The sequence below is a fragment of the Salvelinus sp. IW2-2015 genome, linkage group LG9 (genome assembly GCF_002910315.2).
Source record: "Salvelinus sp. IW2-2015 linkage group LG9, ASM291031v2, whole genome shotgun sequence".
Classification (NCBI taxonomy): Eukaryota; Metazoa; Chordata; class Actinopteri; order Salmoniformes; family Salmonidae; genus Salvelinus; species Salvelinus sp. IW2-2015.
In genome coordinates this window covers 7,075,984-7,088,423 of record NC_036849.1, presented here as the reverse complement: position 1 = coordinate 7,088,423, position 12,440 = coordinate 7,075,984, and the positions used below count along the sequence as shown (strand labels likewise).

General features: G+C 42.3%; 1 protein-coding gene across 1 annotated transcript; it reads right to left on the bottom strand.

The window, feature by feature from the left end:
- Positions 1-4,062: 4,062 nt before the first annotated feature.
- atg14 (autophagy related 14) lies at positions 4,063-12,388 on the bottom strand. Its single transcript, XM_023994083.2, has 9 exons — positions 11,898-12,388; positions 10,923-10,985; positions 10,751-10,793; positions 10,511-10,592; positions 9,764-10,001; positions 9,075-9,304; positions 8,560-8,768; positions 8,281-8,366; positions 4,063-8,211 (listed from the first exon to the last, which is right to left on the bottom strand). The coding sequence occupies exons 1-9, from the start codon at positions 12,155-12,157 to the stop codon at positions 7,911-7,913; spliced, it is 1,512 nt and encodes a 503-aa protein (XP_023849851.1). The 5' UTR covers positions 12,158-12,388; the 3' UTR covers positions 4,063-7,910.
- Between the last annotated feature and the right edge of the window lie 52 nt (positions 12,389-12,440).

The following is a 12,440-nucleotide window of genomic DNA, read 5'->3' as shown; positions in this document are numbered from 1 at the left end:
CTCGAGGCTGTAATCTCTAACAAAGGTGCATCAACAAAGTACTAAATAAAGGAAATCCCACAGTGCATTCGGAAAGTATTCAGACACCTTGACTTATAGTTATGACTCATTCTGTGGTACTCTATGGGCTAGGCTTGAATTTCCCTGCCAATTATATTTGAAAATATGTAGGTATATGATCACACTGGTAAGAGATCATTTGTTGTATTACTTGTGAGGCACAGCTGAGTGAGTATAATAAAAAAAACTATTACTAGACTAATGGTCTGCATCTGATGGTCAGTCTGAGGGGAGGGAGGGTGGGAGCAGCGGTGAGGCTGCCTCATCCGACTCAACATCCCTCCACTGAGAAAAGGGCACACAGTCTTCCAGCTGATGGCGAAACTCAAGTCTCACTGCATTATTTCTGCCTCATGCACCAATTCATGTTCTTACTCCTATGAGTTAAATATTCCTTAATATTAAAAAGACAAGTTGCAAATAACAAGCTTATCGGAACACGTTGCTATACTCATTCATTGCAGCTGCAGTGCTGGTTGTAACGTGAGTGGAAGTTGGGAGAATGTGCATTTTATGGCTTATAAAAGTGTTGACAGTAATGAATAACAAACTTACTCATCAAAAGTAAGCAGCTCTTTGCTGTATTCCTTGAGTCTCTAGTCATGGTTTTAAAGTTTAGAAATCCCAACTTTTCTGTGAGTTTGAGGTTTCTTTTTACAGTCTATGGCGTGACGAAACTGTGCAGACAGTGATCTGAGCTATGTGATTGGCCAGCAGTAGGCCTATAGAGATGGGCCCTCACTGGATCAAAATATTTTATGATGGACAAGGTCCTGCGCGTAGAAAGGACTGCCTGACACAATCTAACGCCAGAAGGGGTCAGCAGATGGTTGAGTACAGTCCGACCACACTGGACAACATAAGGTGCATAGAGGAAACTTTCACACTGTGCAGGACAACAATCCTGTCCCCATGAGTAGGGCAGAACGTATCACATATGACAACGTGAGACTGAGGTTGAAGAGGATAATTCCTCGGCTCCCACGGACAAAGACGGAGTGAATGAAACATTGTAGTTGGTACCTGGTGAGCCAGAGTCTACAACAATGACGTCTCATTCCAAGAAGAATAATGAAGCTGGGAAAGTGGCTGAGAGTAGTGACAATCATAATCCAATAGAAAACTGAGGTTAATAAGGGACCCCGAAGGTGGTGCAACTCTCTGTGGAATACCAAAGGCAGCCAAACATCAATGCTGGCCTTCATTCAAACAGACCGGAATCAACCAACACCCAGGGGCTCAGGGTACCAAGCTCCCCATCAGAGTCTGGAGATAGGTCACCTGCAGAAAAAAAAGTCTGATACGGAGGATGTAATTCTGGGAGAAGTTTGAGAAAAGTCCCCCTAATTAGCCATCCAGACAGAAATCATTGATGAATGGTGGAACATGAATGATTGAAATAATCTATATTTAAGTAGTCTTTATTATCTGGTTCAGAGAAGGACATCTGTGTATGTGAGCATAACCTCTGTCACCAACATGGCTTTTCAAGAGAATGAGCAATCTGCAGATAATGTAATGCCAACTCTTGATACATGTCCCAAACAAACCCCCCCTTCGAGACGGAAACTCAGTTCCCTTAACCCAGGTATTAGAAAACCATGAAACTTTTTCAAACTGTTAATCAGGCTAAAGTGCTCTGGGACACTCGTTCCAAGCCTAGAGGAATATTGGGAGGTCATCTGAATATTCATAGCATTATTTCTAAACGTGAACAGGTAGGACATTTATCGAATTACTCAAATCAATTTTTTTTCTGTTTCTCTGAAAAAAATATTTTTATGCGTTTAATGTCCCTCCCTGGATATTCCATATTCAGAAGGGACGGGGGACAGGGCAGAGGGTGTGGATTGCTTATGCACATGAAAGATAACTTTAAATGCAATTGTATCATATGGAAACATGCCAATGACCTTGAATGTATGGAGCTGAATGTATTCCTCTCCCCTCATGTCTCTCACTATTATTGGATTATATCGACCACCGACATCTGATATCTTGTTTTATGACCATTTAAATGCCATGCTTAAAGAATGTGATCATAAGGCGATTTCAATATAAACTGGGGAAACAAAACTTGCAGGAAAAAACTCAAGAGATCACAGACTATTTCAACCGGACTCAAATAATACAAGGTCCAACCTGAGTAACAGTCATCCCAGACTCAAATTGATCTGGTGTTTACTAACAGACCTGATCAAATAATTAAGTCCACTAACTGACTAACTGGTTGGTATATCTGACCACAATGTTACATTGGTGGTTAGAAAGCTCACTAAAAAGAGATTTAGGAAACATATTAATGTGCAAAAGTACGATTTAAAAAAAACTGAAAAGTGAGCAGAGTAAACTAAGATGCAGCTATAAGTAAAATTGACTGTTCTGATCTGTTAAGCAATGAAGACCCAGAGTCTGGATACAGAACATTTCTGTAAGCTATTGACAAAGTGGATACCTCTTTTACTAGGAAATTTAAACGTTAGCCAAGACAGAAAACCTCTCTACCATGGCTCAACGAGGACCTCTGGAGGCAAATGAGAGAACGGGATCTTTCCTTGAAAAAAAGCACCGAAGAGAAATAAAGTGGTAAGGAATATTTTTAAAAAGCAAACGCATAATTCTTTCTTAGAGTGATCAATGAAGCAAAACGAAATGGCAAAGTGGTTTGGGAAAATCTCAACAAACCAACAGGGAGAGAAAAAACATCCTGAATTAAAGGTTAATGGGATTCTAATTCAAGACTCCGATTTCATATCCACCACCTTAAACAATTTTTTTGCTGATTGTCAAAGAACTGGCTCAAATATTTTCAACCAAGTCCACAGTTCTCACTCCCATCGATAATAATAAACCAATATTCAGAATTCCTGAAATCTCAGTGTCAGCTGTGTATTACTAGCTTCTTCAACAGCTCTAGAACAAAATATTTGGTCTAGACACTATTCCTGAAGAGACACAAATATTCTCTGATTGCCCCTATTGTACATCTAGTTAGTCTGTCCATCAAATATGGGTTCTTCACCAATGCTTGGAAGTCTGCTGCAGTGATACCTGTTTTCAAATCTGGTGGCCCAACACGAGTGGAAAATGTCCGACCTATAAGCATTCTTCCAGTGCTATCAAAAGTAGCTGAAAGATGGGTGGCTGATCATCTGGCTGATCACCTCATTCAGGGCAACTCCATACATCAAATGCAATTTGGATTCAGAACTATGTATTAAAATGCATTAAATCTAAAATGGACATAGGCGGTGAAGTCAGTCTTTTTGGATCTTAAAAAGGCCTTTGATACTGTGAATCATGGGGTCCTCCTATCCAAACTATCCTCCCTTAATGTGTCCACTGAAGTGATGAGCTGGATGTATTCCTATCTGACAAACAGAAGTCAAAGGGTTCGTTTGGGGGACACTCAGTCAGACTCTCTTTACTATAACATTGGGGTCTCACAAGGACTTTGGGGCCCCCCTTCTGTTTACCATCTATATAAATGATCTCCTACTTGCTTGCCCACAAGTTAACATGCAGATGTATGCAGACGATACAGTACTGTATGTACACTCAACAAATAGACAACTAGTTGTAAACAAGTTAACTGAAGCTATGGTACATGTTTCTAAATGGATGACTAATTCTTGCCTGCATTTAAATAAGACTATGTACTTCTCTAAGAAATCCATTGATTCTTCCCAACGAGCTGTTCTTGTTAATGGGGAGAATCTGAAAGTTGTGTCTAACTTCAGATATCTTGATGTCATTTTGGACTCCAACTTGACATTTAAGAAACATGCGAAGGTGGTTAASACGGTTAAGTTTGGATTATCCAACTTTAGGTTTATAAGACCTTCCTCTGGAGGCCGYCAAACTATATAGGCATGCTATGATCTTCTGACATCTGAGATATTGCCTCACATGCTGGTCACAAGCARGAGCTACTATTCTGAWWCMAATTGAATCACTCTACAAACACAARWTTTTTGATAACAAACCAAACAGYWACCACCATTGTCATATCCTTTACAAAMATYATTYATTTAGTCTGGATAGCTKTWARMATTATGTAGATGCAAGCCTTGTCTTTAAGATCCTGCATGGTCTTGSCCCTCCACCCCTACGCCGGYATATCATGCTCAAGGAAAGCATCTCCAGGACAACAAGGGCAGTAACTAGATAGGATTGTTGTCCCTTTTCGACACAGTAAAATCGGTCAATCTGCCTTCTCTGTTAGAGCTACAATATACTGGAATGCAACGCCCATGGACTTGAGAAGCTGCACTGATCATTTTTTAAATAAAAAAATATGGCTCAAATCTATCCAAACCTGTACACATGAGCTATCTGTGGTTCCTCATATGTAAGACAACAGTTGATGATATTGTTGTTGTTGTTAGAATGATATACTATTGGATGTAATGTATTTGTATTTTGTATTGTTTGTGTGAGTATTTGTATAGTGGCTGTGTCCCTTACCTGCCCAGGGACTACGGGTGCAAATGAKCTTTTGGCTAACCCCGGCACATCTACATGGCTGTTTTTTTTATTTTTTATTATTGTAATATTGATGTTGATTAATGTGCATTATCCCCTATAAGTAAATAAATAATAGGTGCACTTGATTTGCCTCTCTGGGGGTGTAGGCGGAGTTCTACCTTCAGACACATGAAATGGTTCAAAATGGGAACACTGCCTTCCCGGCACTAGGGCTGCTGAATCAAGTGCACCTACACCAACAGCGCGAAACAAATACAAAAAATAGGAACGCCAGGCTTTATCGCTATTTAAAAAAAATATATGTTTGGTGATAAACCGGTCGATTGGTAACCACTGCTACAGGCGTTTTTATATAAAAGACCCAGACCCCTTCGGGAATCGCCCTTGTCTCACAAACACTGCTCTTGCTCAGCTCCCGTTAATCACAGACTAATTGTTAAATAGACTAATCTAATGGTACAACACAGAGGTCCGTAGCTCAAACACTGTTTCAAAGGGGTTAGAAGTCAAACCCACCGGTGGGACTCACTGGGTTAAATCTGAGTACTAATGGGCCTCATTTCATGTAGAAAGTCTGTGCCTGCCTGCCATACAACAGAGCTAGTGTTATTTACCAGAAAGCTAAGGTTATTTTGGCTGCGTTTACACAGGAAGCCCAATTCTGATAATTCTTCTACTAATTGGGATTTTGACCAATCACAATCTTTTTCAGAGCTACACTGATTGTGTCAAATATGACTTTTATGCCAACAAATCGCATTAATCCTTTATTTTTTTTATTTTTTACACAACCTATTTTGTCACTAGCAGGTACAAGTTATAAAGGTCATTACAGCGGTCTTCATTTTTGTCATGTGAAATATTGCTTATTGTGACAGTGTAAATGCTTAATCTGCATTACCAGTCATTTCAAAATAAAGTTTTACAAGCCCTGAATAAGAAAAATAAACTAACATCTTATGAAGTGAGTCAAAGATGTACAGTTGAAGTCGGAAGTTTACATACACTTAGGTTGGAGTCATTAAAACTTGTTTTTCAACCACTCCACAAATTTCTTGTGAACAAACTATAGTTTTGGCAAGTCGGTTAGGACATCTACTTTGTGCATGACAAGTAATTTTTCCAACAATTGTTCACAGACAGATTTTTTCACTTATAATTAACTTTAACACAATTCCAGTGGGTCAGAAGTTTACATACACTAAGTTGACTGTGCCTTTAAACAGCTTGGAAAATTCCAGAAAATTATGTCATGGCTTTAAAAGCTTCTGATAAATGATGTAAATTAGCCTGAGTCAATTGGAGGTGTACCTGTGGATGTATTTCAAGGCATGACATCATGGAAAATCAAAAATAAATCAGCCAAGACCTCAGAAAAAGAATTGTAGACCTCCACAAGTCTGGTTCATCCTTGGGAGCAATTTCCAAATGCCTGAAGGTACCACGTTCATCTGTACAAACAATAGTACGCAAGTATAAACACCATGGGACCACACAGCCGTCATACAGCTCAGGAAGGAGATGCGTTCTGTCTCCTAGAGATGAATGTACTTTGGTGCGAAAAGTGCAAATCAATCCCAGAACAATAGCAAAGGACCTTGTGAAAATGCTGGAGGAAACAGGTACAAAAGTATCTATATCCACAGTAAAACGAGTCCTATATCGACATAGCCTGAAAGGCTGCTCAGAAAGGAAGTCAGTGCTCCAAAACCGCCATAAAAAAGACAGATCTAACTTTTTGGAGAAATGTCCTCTGGTCTGATGAAACAAAAAATTGAACTGTTTGGCCATAATGACCATTGTTATGTTTGGAGGAAAAAGGGGGAGGCTTGCAAGCCGAAGAACACCATCTCAACCGTGAAGAACGGGGGTAGCAGCATCATGTTGTGGGGATGCTTTGCTGCAGGAGGGACTGGTCCACTTCACAAAATAGATGGCATCATGAGGGAGGAAAATTATGTGGATGTATTGAAGCAACATCTCAAGACATCAGTCAGGAAGTTAAAGCTTGGTCGCAAATGGGTCTTCCAAATGGACAATGACAGCAAGCATACTTCCAAAGTTGTGGCAAAATGGCTAAAGGACAACAAAGTCAAGGTACTAGAGTGGCCATCACAAAGCCCTGACCTCAATCCCATAGAAAATTTGTGGGCAGAACTGAAAAAGCGTGTGCGAGCAAGGAGGCCTACAAACCTGACTCAGTTACACCAGCTCTGTCAGGAGGAATGGGCCAAAATTCTCCCAACTTATTGTGCGAAGGCTACCTGAAACGTTTGACCCAAGTTAATAAACAATTTAAAGGCAATGCTACCAAATACTAATTGAGTGTATGTACACTTCTGACCCACTGGGAATGTGATGAGAGAACTAATAGCTGAAAAATCATTCTCTCTACTATTATTCTGACATTTCACATTCTTAAAATAAAGTGGTGATCCTAACTGACATAAGACAGGGAATTTTTACTCGGATTAAATGTCAGGAATTGTGAAAAACTGAGTTTAAATGTATTTTGCTAAGGTGTATGTAAACTTCCGACCTCAACTGTATTGTGTCCTATCATTTAAGCCACCCGTGTCACTGTTCGAATCACCTGTAGTATAAAGACCCACAGAACACACCAATGAGGTTTTAGGCACACTTCAAAACACAATCCTGACACAAACCATTTTGATGTAATGCAGTATGAAGGAAGGTTCTGTCCCAAATGGTACCCTATTCCCTATGTAGTGCACTACTTTTGACCAAGGCCCATAGGGCCCTGGTCAAAAGTTGTGCACTTTATAAGGCATAGGGTACCATTTGGGATGTAGTAAAGAAACATTAAGAACCGACCATATGGATGGGTACACGGGAAAGCAACAGAAGCGCCAGTCTCCCTTTGAAAAATCTTCTCACAACTACTGGGATGGAGCGTGCGGATGGCCGAGAGTTGTGAGAGAGAATACTCTTTGAATAACACCCTCCCCAAGCGACAGTCTTTCGCACTATAACCATTTTTACCAGAAGAATCACTGCTGTCAATGACCACATTCTCCTTCTTAAGAAAGTGAGCGATACATTTCCCTTCCTCCAACAGGGATTCAGTCATGCAATTTAGTAAAAACAAATATCCCTTCTTGGTGGAAGTGGAGTAGGACTGCAGGCTGACTACAGGCATAGGCCAGAACAGAACAGTCTCTGTGTGGTGGTAGTGCTGCATAGCTCCGGCTAGTCCTGGGGTGTATTCATTAGACACCAAACGGACTGAAACACTACCTGAACTTGTTCAATAATAAAAAACACTTGTTTTCCTTCTACGTTGCAAAATGTTTTTCTAGTGTGCCCTAATATGACCCTGGCCAGTGAGCCTCCAGCCTCCCTCAGCGCTGGCCGGTGTAGCCCCGAAACCAGGAGGTGACGGATGCTGCTGCTGAGGAGATCATGCCTCCGGCTTGGCCCACGGGCTGAGACACCTGCATGGCTGTGCTCTGGGACAGGTCCATGGGTTGGGAGGGGATGTCACAGAAGCGCGGGCTGGGGACCGTTTCCCAGTCTGTCCCCAGGTCTGTCTCCTCATCCGTCACCATCTCATCCCCGCTTTCCTCCGCCGGGCCGGCCGCCTCCGGCTCAACAAACTCCATGGAGTCCTCCAGGTCAGCAGTCACCTCATACGGACCCGTCCTGCACAGAGAGGACAGAGTCAGGCGGTGTCCCAAATAGCAATCTACTTATGACAAGGGATCTTCTTACCTGCCCAGGTTCTTGTTGTCGGGAGAGACCAGGAACATGATGTTCCTCAGGGTGTGTTGAGGGTGCAGCAGCTCACTCTCAACATGCTGCACAGGAACACAACTGGTTAGTGGCGTGCATATCCAGTGTGGGCTGATACATACAAGCTAGATCAATCATGTAACAAAGTGATTAACAGTAACACGGACTAGAACCCAGAAGAGAAAGCAGCAGCACAGTGGCAAGGAAAATATACTCCCAGAAGGAAGTAACTTCTAGACGAACCATGCTCTGTAGTACCTGTGAGAAGCAGAGGTGAAGGATGTTGGTGTTGAGCTTGGTGACAGCCCGGGTGAACCTGTACCTGCTCAGGCTGTCACCACAGAACTCACTGTTACACAACTTCTTGGGCAGATTGACATCCAGGATGTGAGAGAGGATGTTGATGAGCTGGGTAGCAAAACAGAGGGCAGCACTGATGGTGTGGGCTGGGTTGATGTGGTCCAGCTCTGGAAATGGAAGCTCTTCATGAGAACAAGTCGCCTTGGCACAGTACAAGTCAACATTGCAGATTGGTCACCTCTAAGGACTAGATGTTCTCTCAATCGGCTAGTCGTTTGTCCTTGTCACATCTCAAAAGACAGATCATTTGATTATGATGCCTTATTTTGGTAAGAGTGTGAAGCTAGAAAAGTATACTAAAACATATAGTAAAATGTATGCACACACTGTACTGTCAGTCACTTTGGATAAAAGCGTCTACTAAATGGCATATATAATTATTACATACAACATATTTTGCTATAATGTCCTACCGGGCCCCTCGTTGGTGCTCTTCTCCTCCACCCAGCTGTAATAGGGGGAGCAGTCCCCGTTGCTGGGCAGCGTGACCCTGGGTCCAGTGATGCTAATGGAGGTCTCTCCATTCTGGTCATCCCAGATCCAGCGCCCTGACAGGTAGGTGGTGCGGCGGGCCTCAGCCAACTCACTCACCGTGCTGGAGGTCAGGGCCAAGTCACACTCCGACAACACGTCTGCTGGGTCCCTGAGGGAAAGGAGCAGAGAGGGAGAGACTGTCATTACAGGAAGAGCATCTCTATAACTAAGTCAAACAGCAGATGAGAGGTCCCTCAGCATGCACTTTCAAATTTGAATCAAGAATCAGCTGACCGAGACTGACCCAAATCCTAAAACAACAACCAATGTCTCAAATGGACAGAGAGCCTTGGTATCGTTGCTGTCCTTGAAGACTAAGGCCCAGCTTCATAATGCTGGCCAGTCATGGATGGAGTAATATTTAATACTTGGCTCTGGCCAATGCTGTATGACAGTGGTTCTCAAAGCTCTCCTCAAGGACCCCCTGCTGTTCCATATATTTGATCTAGTCGAGAGCTAGCACACGTGATTCAACTTGACAATGTATCATCAAGCCCTTGTTTAGGTGAATCGGGTGAGTTAGTGTAAAATACACTTCAAATAATCTTGAAACCATGGCAATGCTTACCTGCTACCCTGTTTCTCCTCCTGTGTGGGGAAGATGTGAGCGGTGAGCTCCAGGATGTGTCCTCTGCGGACCTCAGCCAGGTGCTCCAGACGACCCTGCAGCTCCTTGCCCCTCTTCTCCAGCAGCTCTCCCAGCCGCCGGTTGTGTCTCTCGATCTTGTCCCTCTTCTCCTGATGGCGGCTGGCCCGCCGCTGCAGCCTCTGGCTCTCCTCTTGGGAGCGAAGCAGCAGGTCCTTACCTGGGAGAAGAGGGAGAGATAATAAGTTGATTGATTAATATGGGTCAGGTGGCAGCCTATTCCTTGTACAGTGCACAACTTTTGACCAGGGCCCATAGGGCCTGCACTAAATAGGTAATGGGGTGCTATTTGGGATGCAAGCCAATGTCTTGCACCATTTCAGGTTTGCCTGTTGTCTTAGACAGGCTACATAAAGACATGGGTATGAGGAAGAGAATAAATCAAGATGATTATTTTAATAATGTACAATATAATAGAACAGTCAAATAGTGCATTGTAATTTACACTCACCTCCATATGTATTTGGACAGTGAAGCTAACATTTTAAATTTGAGATCAAATGTTTCATATGAGGCGACAGTACAGAATGTCACCTTTTATTGGAGGGTATTTTCATACATATCTGTTTTATGGTTTAGAAATGGAGGTGAGTGTAGAAATACACATGGAGGTGAGTATCACTGATTTGAATGTCTGATTTGAATGGCTGTCAAGGCCATGTAACTCACCACTTTTCACCTCTTCATTCCCACAACCAATAGCCTCCTTCAGCTGCTCTATTTTCATCTTGCATGACATGATCTTCCATTTCTGAACGAATGAAACAATACAAATGCTAAGGGTAGATGAGAGTTGAAGAGAACAGGCAGGCTATTGACGCATTTGAAAAACATACCCCACGTAGGGGAGCGTAAATTTACAAGAATCGATATAAATATGGGAGGTCCTCTACTCATAATTCAACTTACCAGCTGATCTGCCTGGACTTTCTTGTCCATGGCTGTAATGACCCTGGAAGAAAGAGTAGTGTGTAATATCAATATGGTTCATATAAACCATGAGAAGGTAGGAATACAAATGCTTGAAAACTGCAAAGTATTATTTAGCATATTCAAGATAACTGCAAATATTATACTGTACATCTGTTGGAAACGTTCTTTCTCCTCCTTCAGCATTTTAAGTCTTTCCAATTTTTCTGTGTATCTGGGAAAAAATTGTTACCATTATAAAACCTAGTGTTACTTTTGATGACATCACAGCAGAATTAGTAAATGCCGCGTTCTAAACAACAGAACTCGGGGGGGAAATGTGCTCTGACTGAGAAAAATCGATTTGAACGGTCATCCAACTCGGAATTCCAACTCGGGCCTCATTCTAGAGCTCCGACTTTCCGACCTGAAGATCACTGACGTCATGATTTGACCTGGTATTTCTCCGAGTTCCCAGTTGTTTTGAATGCGGCAAAAGTGCCCATTGCCCACTCCAAGCAGGTGTGGGCAAGAGCGTGGCCTAGCTTTTTATTTAACTAGGAAAGCCAGTTAAGAACATTAAGAACAAATTCTTATTTACAATGCTCCCTCCCTACTTCACACAAACAAGTTGAGATGTATTGTACTTAATCAAATGACTACATCGTATTTTTTTTAATGAAAAATACAAAAAGTATGTCAGTCACAGTGTAAGTATTAAACAAAGAGTCATGACGTAACTATGACAATTATTTTCCGTTTCAAGACACACAAAGTTAGTTACTGTATGCACTGTGTTGAGTACGAGAACGTTGGTGCTCAAATGACATGATTCAAAATAACATATAGCTAAGTGTTGTGCAATCTAGGCCAATAATGTTCCGAAAACAGCCTTACAGGCTATAACTTGTGTGTAACATAAGTTACACCAACTATGGTTTAGCAAAACGTCAGCTAGCTAGCTTGTTTACACGTGGTGACGTTTTGCTAAAGGTGTTGGTTGTAGCTAAACAACATAGCTAGCCAGCCAGTTTGTTTGGTTGTTGGTAGCTATTAAATGCAATGTTAGCTGATGATGCATAGCCAACATTTCATAAAGCCTTTATTTAGAGCTGTGTTATGAAGTTAGCTGAATATAAACACGCACCGTTCAGGGTTTCTACCGTCGAAGTATATGAAATCGCCTGCATGGATGCATCGGGCGCACGTCAGCCTGCGCCTGGCGGTGTTGCAGAGGGGACATCGCTCCACGGCGACATACAAACCCTCCGCATCGTCCACAGACTCCACCATTTGAGACCCAGGGGAACCTGTGGTGGTTGTGGAGTGTAGGAGGTGCGAGCGAAGCTGTGGCCGAGCCCCGGGCAGCGCTCCCAAAGTCCCTTCGCTTCGCAGCGAGGATGCCATGATGATGGAACTGCCGTTCAAGCGCCAGCTAACCTAGCTAAATTATAGCTATTCTGGCATCGAGTTTGCCCTACTTATTTTAAATGTTACGGATATATTTACCACCTCAATGCCGTCTTTATTTTCGGAAATGTAGCTATGTTCAGTCATGGAATATATTGCTGCTGTTAGCTAGCCCGCAGCAAACTGTGTCACTGTTTTGCATGAGATGGTTTGTTTACGTACGTATGGTCACGTGGGCATATGGCTATACCATTTGCTATTGATTTACAACAGAACACTT